Source organism: Muntiacus reevesi, chromosome 7 (genome assembly GCF_963930625.1).
Source record: "Muntiacus reevesi chromosome 7, mMunRee1.1, whole genome shotgun sequence".
Classification (NCBI taxonomy): domain Eukaryota; kingdom Metazoa; phylum Chordata; class Mammalia; order Artiodactyla; family Cervidae; genus Muntiacus; species Muntiacus reevesi.
In genome coordinates this window covers 20,214,291-20,231,384 of record NC_089255.1, presented here as the reverse complement: position 1 = coordinate 20,231,384, position 17,094 = coordinate 20,214,291, and the positions used below count along the sequence as shown (strand labels likewise).

Below are 17,094 nucleotides of genomic sequence, written 5' to 3'. Positions count from 1 at the left end.
AGTAGGCTTAGGGTCATTCAGGGAGAGGGAAAAATGAATAACCTCCAGGAAAGAGGCTTAGAACAAGAGTGAAAGGAGGAGAGGTGGGATGAGATCATAGAATGGATATAGCCAGTCCAAGCTTTCATATGAGGCTCAGGACCAAGTTTTAGAAAGCTTGGATAGGGCCTGGGTGCTTCCATTTACTTTATCTCTATGCTCATGACCACTATCGCTCTTTTAAAATATTATATTTAGGTCTTGCTCACTGGAATCATGTAGACACTAGTCTTTCCAGAATGAATTTGTCCCTGTTTTCATCTCCACCATGACTGCCATTACCACCAACCCCATCACCAGTATCAGTACAGAAATGGCCATTGTAGACAGTTTTTGTTGGCTGAATGAAAGCCAACCACCACTGACATCTTCATCTCTTCCACTGCCAGAATCAAATCATCCCTACAGCCACCTCCACTGTCATCAATTAATACCAACAATATTGCTAACAACCGCCATTATCACCAACATCCCCGCCATCATCACCCAAACTTATATTGCCCCCTCAGGCACCAATACTACACCAGTTTTGACATCAACTCTACCACCACCACCACCGTCATGGACATTACCGCTATGGTCCTTATTGACATCGTGACTACAGCCATTCACCACCATCATTACCAACATTGCAACTTCTCCCACCCACTGTCCTCCCCATAAACATCATGCCTGAATCACCACCATTGTCATTGGCACCATCATCACCACCACTCATTGCTATCTTCTCTCCTAGAACCATGTTCTTTCCTTCAGAGCACAAAAGGAATGTGCAGTTATACACACTTCAAGGTAACTGTCTGGTTCCCACTCAGCTCTGAGTGCCATGGAAACAGGGATTGTGTCCTTCTTTTCCCCACAGTGGAATTCCCAGTGCCTGGACAATGCCTCGCAGTAAGTGAAGTGAAGTCGCTCAGTCGTGTCCAACTCTTTGCGACCCCATGGACTGCAGCCTCCCAGGCTCCTCCGTCCATGAGATGTTCCAGGCAAGAATACTGGAGTGGGTTGCCATTTCCTTCTCCAGGGGATCTTCCCGACTCAGGAATTGAACCCCGGTCTTCCGAATTGCAGGCAGACGCTTGACCCTCTGAACCACCAGGGAAGCTCACAGTAAGGACTCCATGAATATCTGTTGAATTAGCAAATTATTTAGACCCACACAGTCTCTACACTGAAGGGAACTTAGTCTCTTGGATCTGAATGCTCCCCATAGGTCTACCTCAGCACTGGACTTGACTAGAGAAAAAAAAAAAAAACACTGGGTGATAAAAGTGATAAACTGAGAGAGGAGAAGCCTGTGCTGGCTCCATGATGCACACAGTAACAGTGTGGGAAGATCTTAATCTACAGTCCACCAGCCAGGAGCACAGTGGGTGAGCTGAGAGATGTTCAGTCCTCTAAGATCTTCATTTCCATCACTGTATCACTTGGAATTTATCTGAGCCTGGATCACTTCAGCATAAAGACTTAATCCAGGTCACCTTGAAGACAAACAGTGGTGTTCAGACATGCTCCCAGTAAGTCAGAGCCTCCTTGGAGGTAACTTGGAGGAAATGATGAGCTCCAAAAAGGGGTCTGAGAGAGAGATCACAGACAGACAGGCTCTGGACTTCCCAACCAAATTTCAACCATTGAACTCTTAGTGTAGATTTTGTAATAATGGGGCTCCAGTAATTTTAAAATCAGGTTTGAAAACCACTGGCCTAGAAGGCAAGTACTTGAATTGCTTAGTTGTGGAGTAGATGTTTGTCATTGATGTCCCAAGCAAAAATCATAAGCCAATTAATGCCACTAGGCCAAAAACAAGCATTAGAAGATGCACACCTGATGTTTCTATGGACTCTTCCCAAGGCCGCAGTTAGCTCATCTTTTATTCTGGTTCTTTTTTGAAGTAGAAAACAGTTTTGTTCTTTGTTCAGTGTATTCCACACAGGATCCTTATTTAAATAAAATGTCTTGGGAACAGAAACTTTAGGAGGTGCACAGTATATGAATTTACTCATGTACCCTCTTGCTCAGCAAATGCTGGTTTGTTAACCCTGCAGAAAAGACCCTGGGGTGGGGGGGAAGCAGGACCCCACTCTTCCGAGTAACCCCCTCCAGCAGAGGCACAGCAGGCAAGAGACTCAGAGCCAGCCATGGATGGGAGATTGTCACCTGAGGGGAAGAAGACCAGCCACTAGAGGGGACATAGTGCCTTTCCAGTGATGGTCACTGGGAGTGACAGGTGGGAGCAAGGGTGTGGCGGTGATGGTCATGCCTCACCCACTAGAGCCAGGTCCACTGCGAGACCACAGATCCCTCCCGCCCATCCATCAGCCCCCTGCTGAAAAAGTGTAGCCGCTGGGCAGGGCTCATGTGTATACATACACATGTACATACACACAATAGGTGTACACGCTTGCCAAGCAGCTGTGGAAGCACCTGGCCAGACTCCTGTCTCTCTGTAGGTTCAGCTTCTTCTGGCCAGTCTTCATGTCTGCCCTCAGGGTCACCCTCAGAGCATGGGCAGGCTGGGTGGGGGGCTTGGGGCAGGTGCACATTTTGGGGAGAGCAGGTGGCAGGAGCCTCTGCCCTCAGGGAGAGACTACTTTGCCCGAGTCAGGGAAGAGATGGCACTACCTGGAGAGATTAAGGCTGAAAAGGGGAGTTTAGTTTGAGGCGGTATTCCAGGCTGAGAAATGAAGGTGCAATTGTGAGGGGCTTTGAAACAAAAGAAGGAGCCTCTTGCTAGCCAGAGATTTGTGCTGTGTCCTTCCACAGGCTGCTGGGGAGGTTCTGGAAAAACAATGTCATGTATGATTCGTGTGTGGGGAGTATAGAAGAGCCATGGGGTGGGAAGCCCTGGGCTCGGGCCCCCTCTCCGGACCAGGGATTGAGCAAGCATGTTGGACGTGTCCATCTCTTCCACAGGAGGCAGCCTGCTCACAGAGTCGGTTATGCCCTCAACCCTTTGCTGCCTGGTGCAGAACCACTGCAGCCTTGGCAAACCCTCAGCCCCTGAGGAGTCGCCGACCAGCAGTCTCTTCCCAGTATGTGCCCTTTCTGTAGCCTTCCCATCTCTCTTCTCATCAGACAATCCTCTCTCTGCCCTCACTCCCCACCCCAGGAAACACACTGCTCACCGCAAACCATGACTCCAGAAGGCTGTTGTTATCACCGCTGTATTACCTACGCCCGAATGCCCCATTGGACTTCATCCTGACCTCACAGCTGAAGCACCACCTCCTCCTGTCCACGGAGGGTGTCTGTCCATTGTGAGCAGTCTCAGAGAAAGAAATCCTTTAACGACTGAGGAACCTGGGGAGAGGGGGGTTCTCACAGGTAGGGGTGGACAGACATTGGTCTGTCGCTCTCATCCTTCAGTTTGTTCAGCCAGTAATGTTCCCCTGAGCCCCTGGGTACCCAGCCCTGTGCCCCGATCTACCCGGATGGATGCAGGGAATGAGGGGTGAGGGCTGGGTTCTCAGGAAGCACAGTCTGCTCGGTGAAGCACGAATTATGCATGCAAACAGTGAGAAGTCTGTGCAGAGCAATCCCCGTGGGTTGGTGGCAGAGAATATAGCTCAAGCTATGTCTCTGAAGTTGCATTACACCTGCCATGGACTGGGCTTGGGCGACCGGAGAAGGCCTCTTGGAGGAAGAAGGGGAGGACAAATAATCAGAGTGACTTACATCCTTCTGGATGAGCTCAGCGTAAACCACGCAGGCAGCGGAGATCAGCTCGTCGGCATCGAGGTCAATGAGGTGGTTGCAGGCCTGTGCCGGAAGAAGGTGGGTGGAAGCAGGTCTGCCCAGGCACAGGCAGCGACCTGCTGCTTCACGGGGATGAGGCCGCTGCTCGCGGCAGTCACTTGGGGCCACCCAATCTCTTCTCAACTAGTTTGGCACAGTGCCTGAATTTTACCCTCGGAATTTTATATATTGGAGAGATGGGGAATGCAGTTTTCATTCTTGGCACTAGAGGGTCCCCAGGGTTTCCCTGAGTTTTTCATGGGATTCTGGGAAGACTTGTTTTATGATGGGGGCGCCATCTAAGATGTTTTGGATCAAAGACTTCAGCTGCTTTTCCAAATTGTTGGAAAACTCTAGGTCTTTTGTCACAGGAGGACTCTAGGGCCAAAGAGTCAACTGTCAGTCAGTCCAGCCTCAAGGTTAAGAACCGTTCAGGGCCTCAGCTCCCCCAGATGCTAAGCAGGGGTACTGGTGATGATGATGGTTATCATGCCTCTGTGTCAGGCTTGTGTGGAGGTTTACATGAGCTGGTCTATACAAGCAGTTGGCACGGTGTTCGGAGTATGTCAGTCTCCCCACTATTGCCCAGGGGCAGCCGGGGCCCCTGAGTCTGTGTCAGGGGTCCCCGGGAGCCGGTGGGGCTGGGCTGGGCCTTGCAGGAGGCCGCTCTCACCAAGAGGATGTCGTCGCCCGTCATGCTGTCCTGTAGCGCCTGCTGGCGCACCATCTGCAGCATGCTGTAGGCCACCAGCACCTGGAAGTTCCTGCAGGGCTTCCCTGTGAGCAGCACCTGCAGGGGCCAGTGAACCTCGGTCTGGCCTGTGGCCTGAGACTGCAGATGCCCTTAAGGATGGTGTGGTACCCACCAAGCCCGTGACCCACCAGCCATGTCTGGGCCTTGCTGCCCAGGTGCTCATTCATTGACTCTCATTCATTCATTCAACCTCTGGGGTTCTAGGCATTGTGCTTGCTGTTGGGGGACTCAGGGAAAAAGGCTTTAGGGAATTCATCAGCTAGAGGGAGAGAGAGAGAGAGAAGGAAGAAGGGAAGGAGGAAGGGAGGGAGCAGGAAAGAAAAAAGAGACGGGGGAGAGAATGCCAAGAATGACTGGGTAACTCTCTCTAGCTTTGAGTGGTGCTTTGGCAAAACAACAGTTGATGGAAAGTCAGCAGTCCAGGGGTGTCACTAAAGGCATGGTGGTTGATCACGGAGATCAACAGGCCAGGATTGAGGAGTGAGGTAGGGGGAGTTGACTTGTGGGGCACTGAATGCCATGAGCCATAGACCCAATCCTGCAGTCAGCAATGGCCATGGGGTAGGGCGGTGGGTGTGTTCCTGGGGGAGTGCATCTTGCCTTGGAGACTGGGGTCAAAGAAGTGCAGGTGTGACCTGTCCTTGGGGGGCCCCTCCTTCTCCAGGAGTCAGGTGTGGGCACTCAGGTGGAGGGGAAAGCCAAGGAAGAGGCAGCTGGGAACGTGAAAGCAGAATGAGGGCCCTTCGGCAGGCAGGGTGGCAGGGAAGCTGAATACCGACCAGACTTCTGCTGCACGAGCCTCGAGGCCCCTCCTGCCTGCGCTGCCCTGAGAAAGTGCAGTGGAGGGATAAGATGAACAGAGGGATCAGCTGATGTTCTCACATCTCTCAACAGGGCAGGAGCAGGGTCACTGGGCCAATAAATCCCACTGAACTGTATCCAAAATGAAGTGAAGTGAATTGAAGTGAAAGTCGCTCAGTTGTGTCCGACTCTTTGCGACCCCATGGACTATACAGTCCATGGAATTCTTCAGGCCAAAATACTGGAGTGGGTAGCCTTTCCCTTCTCTAGGGGATCTTCTTAACCCAGGGGATCTTCTTAACCCAGGTTTCCTGCATTGCAGGCAGATTCTTTATGAGCTGAGCCACCAGGGAAGCCCAAGAATACTGGAGTGGGTAGCCTATCCCTTCTCCAGCGGATCTTCCCGATCCAGAAATCGAACCCGTCCAAAGCTGGCAGTTAAGAGAAGCAAAGACAAGGGCCTCCCTGCCGCCTGCCCCAGGGGGAGGGCCTGTCCCTCTGCCCCAGAGCAGCAGGCACCTCACCTCCCAGAGCCTCCAGACGTCGTCAAAGGTCTTGAAGGCACGTTGAAAGCAGAGGCAGAACCAGGGGAAGAGGGATGGCACAGCCCCCGCACCCTTCCCTTCTGTGGGGAGAGAAGCCGGGCACCAGCCCAGGGGCCATGGTTAGAGGATGGGAGATAAAGCAAAAACACATGGGTGAACAACTGAGCGCGGAAACACACTTGGGAAATTAAAAAACCCCAGGCTTTCACATTTCCATCTGCCCTTGGAGAGTGTTCGGGGTGGATTTTCAACTGTCCAGATCATCCAGGTGAACCCTCCTCCTGGAGCCGAAGAAAAGACCAAATGATCTCACTTCCTCCCCCATGCTTGGGAGCTGCTGCCTTGGACCGGGTCCCGGCCCCCTCCCACGCCTTCCCTGGGGTTGAGGGAGGTGTATGGTGGCAGAGGGGGCCACTCACTTAAGTGCTCAGCGAACACGGGATCCAGGAAGTTGATCAGGGTGTTGAGCATGTCGAGGTTCTTGCCTACCCCGATGTTGATGACACAGCTGTGCTCCTGGGGGAGATGAGTGGGCGGGAGGGACCCCCTTGAAACCACCAGATGAGTCAGCCTTGCTCCATCAACTTCCCAATGCTGGAGGCCCTGTGTGTGTCTGACTGGGCCTGGCCTGAGTCTCTGTATGTGTCTGGGTGTTGGAGTATGGGTGTTTATAAACACACATTTTGTTTGTGGTGTGTGTGTGTGTGTGTGTGTATGTGTGTGTGTGTGTGTGTGTGTGTGTGTGTGTATGTAGAGATGGACCGGGCATGGCTCACAGTGCAGTGAACTCAGATATTCTTCCAGACACATACCATGGGTCTGAACCAATGAGGACAAGGAAAGAGCAGTGGCATATTGTCTCAGGGATGGAGAAGGGGATGAGGGTGGGTTCTGGGCAGCCTCTCACAGATCATGAGGAAAGGGAGTAACAGGAAGCAGCACCTTTAAAGCTCTCAACCTCACAGTGTGGCAATACCGAGTCCCTGAAGGGCCTGGATGCAGGTCAAGTAAAAGTAGCAGTGAGAGACAAGAGTGAAGACAAGAGGCCTGGAATGTTTGGCTGCGGTTTTGGGATTCTATTACGGAGCCTGTAGGGAACCGTGGAGGATTTGCAGGAGCAGAGCCATGCTTGGGGCAGGGGGAATGTCAGGGGAAAGGTGCGCTCATTGGGCCTTTCCAAACCTTTCAAGGTTTGACAAGAGCTGGACCCAGTGCATCGTTATCCTCGTTTTCTCAGTTCCAATGCTTCCACCCCCCAACCCAGAACAAGCCCCACTGGGGCTGACATTGCCTTTTTCTGGGAGAAGCTCCTCTGGGACTCAGAGGGCTGTTTCAGGGCTGGAAGAAATGCCTAACCTCAAGGGGTCATTTGAGGAACATGGAGGTCCCTAAGCCAGGCCCAGCTCTCACCGTTTTCTGTAGGAAGAACTGGAAAAGCCAGAAGGTCTCATGGTCATGTTCTACCATCAGCTGGAAAATCATCACCATCTCATGGAAGCCCTGCTGGTACTCTGGAGTGGATGGGGGACCAGTGAGGAGGGGCCGGCGGGGGGAATGATGGGGGGAGGTTACGGCAGAGCCTGGGCTGGGGCAGGGGCACTGTCCCAGGAAGGAGTTGAGAAGGGGGAGCTGAAGGGATCCCCAGCCCTGTGGCGCACCTGCTTGAGTGTTGCAGACATAACTCAGGAGCAGGATCTTCTCCAGCCTCTTCTTATCGATGAGGACATTACCGAGGGGGTCTTTGTCATAGAGTTTTTTAATGTCGTATGCTAGGTTGGGGGCAAGGGACAGGTGGGCGTCACCAGATCACGTCTAGCAGAAGGTCCATGGGTGAGTTTATTACCCCCAATCCAAGAGGGTTGGACCCAGGACATCCTGGGAAGAGGGCTATGAAAAAGTTTACATTGGGAACTTCCTTGATGGTCCAGTGGTTGAGAATTCTGCCAACACAGGCACATAGGTTCTACCCCTGGTCCAGAACCTAACATCCTACGTGCTGCGGAGTGACTGAGCACAAGTGCCACAAGTACTGAGCCCAGACGCCCTAGAGCCCATGCTCCAGAACAAGATGAAGCCACTGCAATGAGAAGCCCATGCAGTGCAACAAGAGAAAGCCCCTGTGCAGCAACCAAAAAAATAAAATGAAAAAAGATACATCAGACCACCAAGCTTTACCCTTCACCACAACCTGAGCTGCCTGGAATTTCTCCTGCCTCCAAATCTTTGACCAGTCTGTACCCTTTGTCCTGCATTCCTGCAGTACAAATCCAACCTAGTTCAAGGCCAAGAGGGGAAGAGGTGTAGACAACCAGTGAAAGAGCATACACCCAGGGCACACGCTGCTGGGCCACTTGGGCAGCCGGCGGAGCCGGGCTGGTAGACTAACCGAGATTGAGCCGGCAAGATTCGCAGCATGTGTCAAGGTAGCACCCAGGAGCCAGGGCACAGACGTGACATAGGAAGCGCCGGGGAGGAGGGCTTCCAACCCTCCCCTCTGCCGGGCCCAGCCCACCCTCCTCGGCTCACTGATATTGTTCCGAGTCTCTATGAAGTTCCGGTGCAGGTTTTCCAGAAGGGGCTGAATCTTCTGGTACATCTGGCATAAGGCCTCGTAGTTCTTCCTGCGAGGACAGACCCAGGCTGAAGGAGGCATCCTTCCCTCCAGGCCAGTCGGGGGAACTCCGAGCAGTGCCCTGACCCAGGCGGTGCATGCCCCATGTGCTGCCCCCCATGCCCCCAACTTGCCCAACCCTAACCATCCTCCGATGGGTGCCTGGAGTGCAGGGGAGGTGGCTCTGCAGTCTGACCACTGCACCTGAATCCTGGATCCATAATTTAAGAACTGGGTGTCTGCCATTAGGGGATATCAAGACTTGGGGATATCACTGACCCTCCCTAAGCCTCTGTTTCCTTGTCTGTAGAGTGGGCTAACACTAGCACCTGAGCCTCAGGATTGGAAGGGCTGGATGAGGCAGGGTTTCATGCCCATCATTGGAATGAGTTTAGGTGTGTAGTGGGCTGAATGGTGACCTCCAAAGATAGGTCCATGCCCTGGAACTTGTGAATGTGACTTTCTTTGGGAAATGGGTCTTTTGCAGGTGTACTTAATTAAGGGTCTTGAGCTGAATTATCCAGGTGGCCCTAGATCCCCAACTGTCCTGGAGTGCTCTCTGGCTGGCCCCTGAGCATGTGGATATTCCCTACCTCAAGAAGGCCACACAGGCCTGGGGACAGCTGGGCTGGGCAGGGTGGAGGGGCAGCGCGAGGAGGTGCTAGGGTCGAGCTCAAGTTGGCAGGGTGTGGACTGGTAATCACGAGCAGGCGGGGCGTGCAGGGTCCAGGGTGCAGGTGGTGGAGGTGCCTATGCCCCCTGAGTCAGGAGAGCCATGGGGGTTTTGCCTCTTGAAGAGAGAAGTCCATTTGAAGGAAGCAGCCTGAACCTAACAGGCTGGGGTGGGCACCCCCTCCTGCTAAGGGGGTAGTTAGGTGACACCTACGCTGTCACCTCCCTCCCTTGAAAGGATCTGAAACGTTCTACCTCCTTGTGCTGTCCACCGTGAGCCGCTCATCCTGGGAACTCTGCCACGAGTAGTAGCCCGTGAGGAACTTCCAGGCTTCTGTCCTCACCGTGGGGTGCAGGCCCTGGGTGGGGGCAGAGGTGAGAGGTTGTGAGCCCCCTGAATGCCTGAAAGAGCCCCTTCCAATGCCATGCCCGCCCCCTCGCCCACCCACGCCCCCAGTTTCAGGGTGAGGCCAAGGGTAGCTTAGGACTGTACCCTTTCCAGGATGTTGACACAAATGAAGTCTCGTGACTTGGCCAAGTGACCGTTCTCATCAAAGAAGCCATCCCATTCCGTCTTGTCAATGGGTGGTTTTCTCTTCACCTGGCAAGGACAACCACCTCAGCCCTCGATTAGGAACTTTGGCTTTTCTTTAAGAGTAAGTTTTAAGTGATATACTCTGGATTTTGCAACATGAATCAAAGTTCACAGCCTCTGACTCACTTCTGAAAATTTTAACCTGAGGAAATTACTGAAAATATATAGGAAAATGCTGTATGCACAATAGTTTTCATTGCACACTACTTACTGGAATGAAAAATGCAAGTACTCTCTACATGTTGTGCAATAAGGGAATAGTTAAGTAAACTATGGTTTATATGCTCAGTGGAATATTGTGAAGCATTTAAATCGATACTTACAAGGAATGAGTAATAATCTGGGAAAATACAAATGTTAACGGAAGAAAGCAGAAAGCAAAGCTGTATATTCAGTCTGTATTCTGTCTATGTACAAACTCCATAAAGGTCTGTTACATCTTGTAAAAACCACACCTTATATACTCTTAAAGTGAATTAACCACTATAAAAATCCTTTTTGAAAAAAGACTGAAAAAACACCCTGAGAAAAACCACCTAAAAACAAAATAGTGATTATCTTTGAATGATAGGATTATAAGTAATTTTCCCTTTTTCTTGTATTTTCAAGCTTTTGTATAACTATAATGTATCCTTGCCTTGATAATGGAAAAATAAAATAACTGATTGAATACATCTATGAGATCCATTTTACCTTTTCTAGAAGAATAAAATGGTACATCATAAGGGATGGTTTCTGTTTACATAAAGGGTGTGTGTGTGTGTTGGGGAAAGGTGAGTACAGTACATGCAAAATAATCTAAAATGCTCATAAAACAATAATTAGGAGTTGAATTCCTGTTGGAACAGGGGAAGATGCCTAGGGGAGTGTTGTATTGAAGAGAATATCTTGAAATGCCGCACCTCAGTCTGGAAAGTGTGCTGATAGGGAGCTTGGCAGGTGACTAGACATGTCTGATATATACATTCCCAACTTCCCATTAATAGATACCCGAATATGCATAGATGTGACTCAAACTTAAATTTGCATACAAGTCACCTGAAGATCTTAAAATTTTGATTCTGACTCAAAAGGTCTGGGGTGGGGGCCAAGATGACACGTTTCTAACAAACTCCCAGGGCACTGCTGACGCTGATCTATTGACCACAGGTGTAGAAAGGTGTCACAGACAAAACAGCACTGGCAATCAAGAATTAGAGCCCACAGGCCCAAATGTGGGGTAATTTCCGCTAACTCTGTTTGGTAGAGATGGATCAAGCAAAATACTTTAATGACTCATACGTGCTCCATCTTCTAAACCAAAATAGGATATATGGGCCCAAGAAGGTACAAAAAATCTTGGCCTTGGCCTAACCTTGGCAAGCAGGGCCTGCCCTGATGCCACGTCCCAATTGTGTAGATGCTGTCATCTGAGCTGATCAGAGCCAGGCTTTGCCCTCTGATAGCCCTCATGTTCTCACAACCAAACTGCAGCTCTTGGCAGGAAGTAGAAGGGAATAGGAAGAGCTGGGCTGTGTCCTGGGATCTTTCATTATAAAAGGGAAAGACTGAACTTGAGGAATAGATTTCCTTATGAATTTTAGTCAGTTGGTCAATTTCTAAAAAAAAAAAAAAAAAAAAAAAGGCAGCTGTGATTTTGATGGGGATTGCACTGAACCTATAGACCAATTTGTGGAGAATTGATAATGCTATTGAATCTTCTGACCCATAAAGCATAGTATATTTCTCCTTTTATTTAGGTCTTCTTTAATTTCTCTCAGCAATGTTTTGTGCATTTTGGTATGTAGGTTATTGATATATTTTGTCAGATTTATTCACAAATGTTTCATATTTTGGATGGTGTTGTAAAAGGTGTCATTTTTAAACTTTCAACTTCCAACCCCTCTTTGCTAGTATTTACAGATATAGCGGATTTTTATGCATTGATCTTGTATCCTACAACCTTGCTAACCTCACTCATTAGTCTTAGTAGCTTTTTTGGTGGATCAATAGCGCTTGTTATATAGGCCAGCAATCAGCAAACTATAACCCACGGGCCAAATCTGGCTTTCAATCTGTTTTTTTTTTTTTCAAATAAAGTTTTATTGGCACACAGTCATGCCCGTTCACTCATCTGTTGTCCACAGCTGCTTCTATGCTACAAAGGCAGAGTTTAGCAGTTACAACAGAGATGTATGACACACACAGACCAAAGTACTTACTACTTTGACCCTTACAGAAAAAGTTTGCCAACCCTGACATAGATGGTCATGTTTTCTGTGAATAAAGGCAGTTTCGCTTCTTATTTTTCAAGCTGGATGTCTTTTATTTCTTTCTCATGTTTCATGCACTGACTAGAACTTCAAGGGCAATGTCGAATAAAAGTGGTGAGAACAGACATCTTTGCTTTGTTCCTAATCTTAGAGGGAAGGCATTTGGGCTTTTATGTTTCGGTGTGATGTTAACTGTAGGCTTTTTGCAGATGCCCTTTATCAGGCTGAGGAAGTTCCCTTCTGTTCCTAGTTTGGTGAGAGTTGTATCAGGGATGGATGTTCTGCATCAATGGAGGTGATCACATGGTTTTTCATTTTTGAGTATGTTAATACAGTAAATTACATTGACTTATTCTGAATGTTGTCATTCCTTGGATAAACCCTCATGGTGATGTATTATCCTTTTTAGACATCATCGGATATTATTTGCTACAGTTTTATTTAGGATTTTTGCATCATTGTTCATGAGAGAGCTTGGTCTATAATTTTGTTTTCTTGTAATGTTTTTGATTTTGATATCAGGGCAATGTTGGCCTCATGGAATAAGTAGGGACCTATTTCGCTCTTCAATTTTTTTAGAACAGTTTGTATAGAATTGGTATTATTTCCTTCTTCAGTATTTGGTGTAACTCACCAGTGAAGCCAGCTAGGTCTGGAGTGTTCTTTGTGGGAAGATTTTTGACTACAAATTCAATTTTTTATTAGATTGAAGGATAGTGTAAGAAATTATTTTATTTTTGACTTTTTAAAATTAGAGATTTATCAGAATAGTACATTTCCCTTCTAATTCACTTTAAAAAACAATACAGGAAACAGCAAGGAATCAGTAAATGCATAAAGCATAAAATGATTGAAACCCAAATAAATTATGGAAACAAATGCTTAAGTTTCCTTAATAGTTGTAAACACTTTAAAAGCACTGATTTTATTTATTTTAAGCACTTTATATTTACAACTGTTTAATCTTCACAACCACCTATGAGGCAGGTGAAATTGGTTACACTGCTTTACATGTTAGGGAACCAGAGGTCTAGAGGGTTACTTAGTATATCTGAAGTCACACAGTAAATATCAGAGCTGAGATTTGAACCCAGAGTTGTTTGGTGCAAGAGTCAGGGTGCTTAGCTCCAATGCCATGCCACCAGGGAGTGTAAAAGGCAAGGATTTTCAGTTTAAATAAAAAATATACACCCTACTCGAGCTGTTAGGCTTTCCGGGTGTCTCAGTAGTAAAGAATCAGCTTGCCAATACAGGAGTCTCAGGAGACACGGGTTTGATTCCTGGGTCTGGAAGATCCCCTGGAGGAGGAAATGGCAACCCACTCCAGTATTCTGGCCTGGAAAATCCCATAAACAGAGGAGCCTGGCAGACTACAGTCCATGGGGTCACAAAGAGTTGGATATGATTGAGGGACTAAGCTGTTAACAACAGGGGTATTTTAAAATTAAATGCCACAGAAAGATTAAAATATAAATGATGAACAAAGACATGAAAAAAGGGTTAAACATAATGAAAGTTGCAAACTAATCAAAGCTATATTCACAGAACACTATAATAAAAGATATGGCATCAACATAATAAGGCAGAGATAATTAGAAACATCACAAGAAGGCATCTGCTGAGTGCTCGGAGAATCTGCGTCACTAAATCTCTACCTGCAACAATTGGCCATCTGCCTACTTTGCCTTGGCTGAATTTGTTTTTAAAAAGCCACTGACTTCTTCCAGTAAACTCTACTTCTCTCTGCCCAGCCTCTTCCCTGTATCTCCCTGGACCCCAGCAAACTACGGGGCACTCACAAGAACATGTAAGACGTTTGCTAGCAAGCCAAAGTGAAAAAGTGAAAGTGAAGTTGCTCAGTCGTATCTGACTCTTTGTGACCCCGTGGACTGTAGCCCACCAGGCTCCTCCGTCCATGGGATTCTCCAGGCAAGAATACTGGAGTGGGTTGCCATTTCCTTCTCCATAGCAAGCCAAGGACAAGCTCAAAAAGCCTGACCGTTGCAGAGGTCTACAGTTTGGTGGGTCGGGGGTGCAGAGGGAAGGGGGGTGGCGATAGGAATTTCTACAGAAGTCCCCTCCCTCTCTTCACTAGTACATCAACACTGCCTGTCTATGCCAGAAACCATAGAATCTGTATCTGGGGTTCTTCAGAGTAATGAGTGATCTCAATTTGAGTGAACTCAACTCCATCTTCATCCTCCTATATTCCTCTATTCCTTGCTCTGCCAGCCTGTTAACACCCTGCCCACGATCTGGGTACAAGGACCTGGTCATCCAGCAGGAGACGTTGGTAGTCCGTAAGGCGCTGCAGTAACACCTTTCCTAGTCCTGACAACACCTTTCCTAGTACTCCCTAGAGGAGTACTTCTAGGCAAAGCATGTGTGGAAGTCTCTTTCCGCCTTTGTGGTGTACCTCAGCAGGGTGAAGCTCTCTACCAGCAAACCTGGAGAAAGCTGGGTCATGCTCCCCCTGGAGAAGGAGGCCAGAGGTGGGAGCCTTTAATTGTTCAACCCCTCTAACCGCTGTTAGTGGCTCTGGCTGCAGGCGTACATCTGTCAAGTTTCTTTCCCCCACTGCATCATTAGGTTAAGGATTTTCTCCAGTATTTTTTAGTAAAATAAGAAAGCCACTGGAGGATAAGAACTTTTCTTTAAGGGTGTTTTGATGCCATGTTGCTCTGAGTCCTCATAGCAACGGTTGTTGTTTAGTCTCTTGTCGTGTCCGACTCTTTGCGACCCCATGGTCTGCAGCATGCCAGGCTCCTCTGTCCTTTACTGTCTCCTGGAGTTTGCTCAGATTCATGTGCATTGAGTTGCTGTTGCTATCTGATCATCTCATCCTCTGCCACCCTCTTCTCCTTTAGCCGCCAATCTTTCCCAGCATCCGCGTCTTTTCTAATGAGTTGGCTGTTCGCATCAGGTGGCCGAAGTATTGGAGCTTCAGCTTCAGCAACAGCCCTTCCAGTGAATATTCAGGGTTGATTTCCTTTAGGATGGACTGGTTTGATCTCCCTTGCAATTCAAGGGACTCTCAAGAGTCTTCTCCAGCACCATAATTTGAAAGCATTGATTCTTGGGTGCTCAGCCTTCTTATGGTCCAGCTCTCACATCCCTCATAGCTACAGAGCCCCCAGTAACACCTGAGTTCAACTGTGGGACAAGACATATTCCCAACAGCAGCCATAGCCGTGTCGGTGACTCCTCCTAAGGAAAGAGAGGGGTCCCAAGGAGGGCTGGCATATTCAGAGTAAGTTTAGGGGGGATGTGTATGACTTGAGAGTTATCTGGGTGATATTTATCAACCCAGGTGTGGAGTGTGTATCATCAGAGTAGTACAGTTATCTTTAAAAAATGGCTTAGGGACTTCCCTGGTGGCCCAGTGGTTAAGAATCCACCTTGGAAGGCAGGGGATGCAGGTTCGATCCCTGGTTGGGAACTAAGATCCCATATGCCGCGGAGCAACTGGAGATCCGTATGATGCAAAGAAGAAGTTAGGTGCACGGTAGAATCACCCAGAGGGCTTGTGAAGCTATAGATCGATGGGCCCCACGCCCAGAGTTTCTGGTTCAGAAGATCTGGGACTCAAGGATCTGCATTCCCTATTAGACTGAAGTTGATGCCGATGCTGCAGACTCAGTCACCACGCTTGGAGAATCACTGATTGGGAGATGGACTCCACAGCTTGGGTTTAAATACCCACTCTGCCACTGACTGGGCTTCCCAGGTGGTGCTAGTGGTAAAGAACCCGCCTGCCAATTCGGGAGGAGTAAGAGATGCAGGTTCGATCCCTGGATCAAGAAGATCCCCTGGAGGAGGGCATGGCCACCCACTCCAGTATTCTTCCCGGGAGAATCCCATGGACAGAGGGGCCTGGTGGGCTGTGGTTCATGGGGTCACAGAGTTGGACATGACTGAAGCTGAGCACAGCTGCCATCTACTAGCTGTGGGTCTGTAGGAAGTTGCTTAGCCCCCCGGGGCCCAACGTTCTCATTTATAAAGTGAATGTAATAGCTTCATCCACCTCACAGAGTTATGATGAGACTGACTGTAAATAAATCATTTACAACAGTCATTGTACATAATAAATGCCATATGACAGTTTGTTATTTTATTATTATCCTTCTCTAAGTTTAGAGAAATGAAGAGAGATATAAAAGAAAATTCAAATCAAGGCCTGGTGATAACTTGCAATAAAGCAGTAACATTTAAAACTTAGGAAGAGAGGTGCCCATTTTGCATTTCTGCTTTTCTATGTGTCACTCTCTAAATCACAATGATTCATGAGACTTGAGATTGGTTAAGGTCATTATAATTAGTCACTATGATTTTGAGAAATATACAGTGTGGAAAATTCTATGACTGAGGCTGAATTCAAATGAATAGCTCCTCTTATTAACTGGACGTGGAACCACCTGCTAACAAAGGCATTACTGCCACCTGGTGGCATCATGCCAAAATTGTTGGCAAAAACACGAAGGAAAATTCAGCATCTTTACGACAACTTGCAAACCAGGAACTTGTTGGTTAGAATGTCACGAATGGGGGAGAAGTAACACTGGCTTAGATAGAAGGGTAAAGAAAGGACTTGTGTTTTTCAGTCCTGTTGGCGGTGATGATGGTGAGACCAAGGTTTGACCTACCCTGCTCCGCCTTCTAGGCCAGCTCAGGGTTCTGGTCCTTCCCACCCAAGAGGGGAAAATAGCCCTAACAGGGGAAAATAGCCCTAATGCAAACCAGAGATTGGGGAGGCAGGGACTCGGAGTTGATGAAGAACACCCACCAGGATGAAGGAGGCCGATTGCCTGGCAGAGAGACTGTTTTCGGGAGAGAGGGTGGTCATGGCCCCTGCTGGCTGTCTTCAAGCAGCCTCTGACTGGAGCTTACTTGGAGCCCTAAGTGATGCTTTAATTAAGCAGGGGATGGTGGTCTTCCTTTGGGGGGATGAGTTGCTTTCCCAGGAGAAACTGGGCCTCTGCTAACCTCCCGTACTTGAACAGAGCCAGCCAATATGACATAAATCCCCTGGAATGCTCGTCACAATGGCCTTGGAACATGGGAGCACTCAACTTTGGAGGTAAGACACACCC

General features: G+C 48.4%; 1 protein-coding gene across 2 annotated transcripts; it reads right to left on the bottom strand.

Annotated features, from left to right (window-relative positions):
* Positions 1 to 3,306: 3,306 nt before the first annotated feature.
* Positions 3,307 to 16,847, bottom strand: TBC1D21 (TBC1 domain family member 21). 2 transcript variants are annotated; one of them, XM_065941668.1, is made up of 11 exons: positions 16,788 to 16,847; positions 9,651 to 9,758; positions 9,413 to 9,516; positions 8,401 to 8,495; positions 7,533 to 7,643; positions 7,285 to 7,385; positions 6,294 to 6,390; positions 5,854 to 5,954; positions 4,448 to 4,564; positions 3,715 to 3,798; positions 3,307 to 3,339 (listed from the first exon to the last, which is right to left on the bottom strand). In XM_065941668.1, exons 1-11 carry the CDS (start codon positions 16,845 to 16,847, stop codon positions 3,307 to 3,309), a joined length of 1,011 nt encoding a protein of 336 aa, XP_065797740.1. The 2 variants fall into 2 exon arrangements, with proteins under 2 accessions (XP_065797740.1, XP_065797742.1); XM_065941670.1 differs by lacking the exon at positions 9,651 to 9,758.
* Between the last annotated feature and the right edge of the window lie 247 nt (positions 16,848 to 17,094).

Excerpts from the sequence above, each read along its gene's own strand:
- TBC1D21 (XM_065941668.1), bottom strand. The coding sequence starts at position 16,847 with ATGACCACCCTCTCTCCCGAAAACAGTCTCTCTGCCAGGCAATCGGCC. Across the intron at positions 9,517-9,650 it reads GTGTCAACATCCTGGAAAGG|GGCCTGCACCCCACGGTGAG; the intron begins GTACAGTCCTAA and ends GCCCCCACCCAG. Across the intron at positions 7,386-7,532 it reads TGTCTGCAACACTCAAGCAG|AGTACCAGCAGGGCTTCCAT; the intron begins GTGCGCCACAGG and ends CATCCACTCCAG.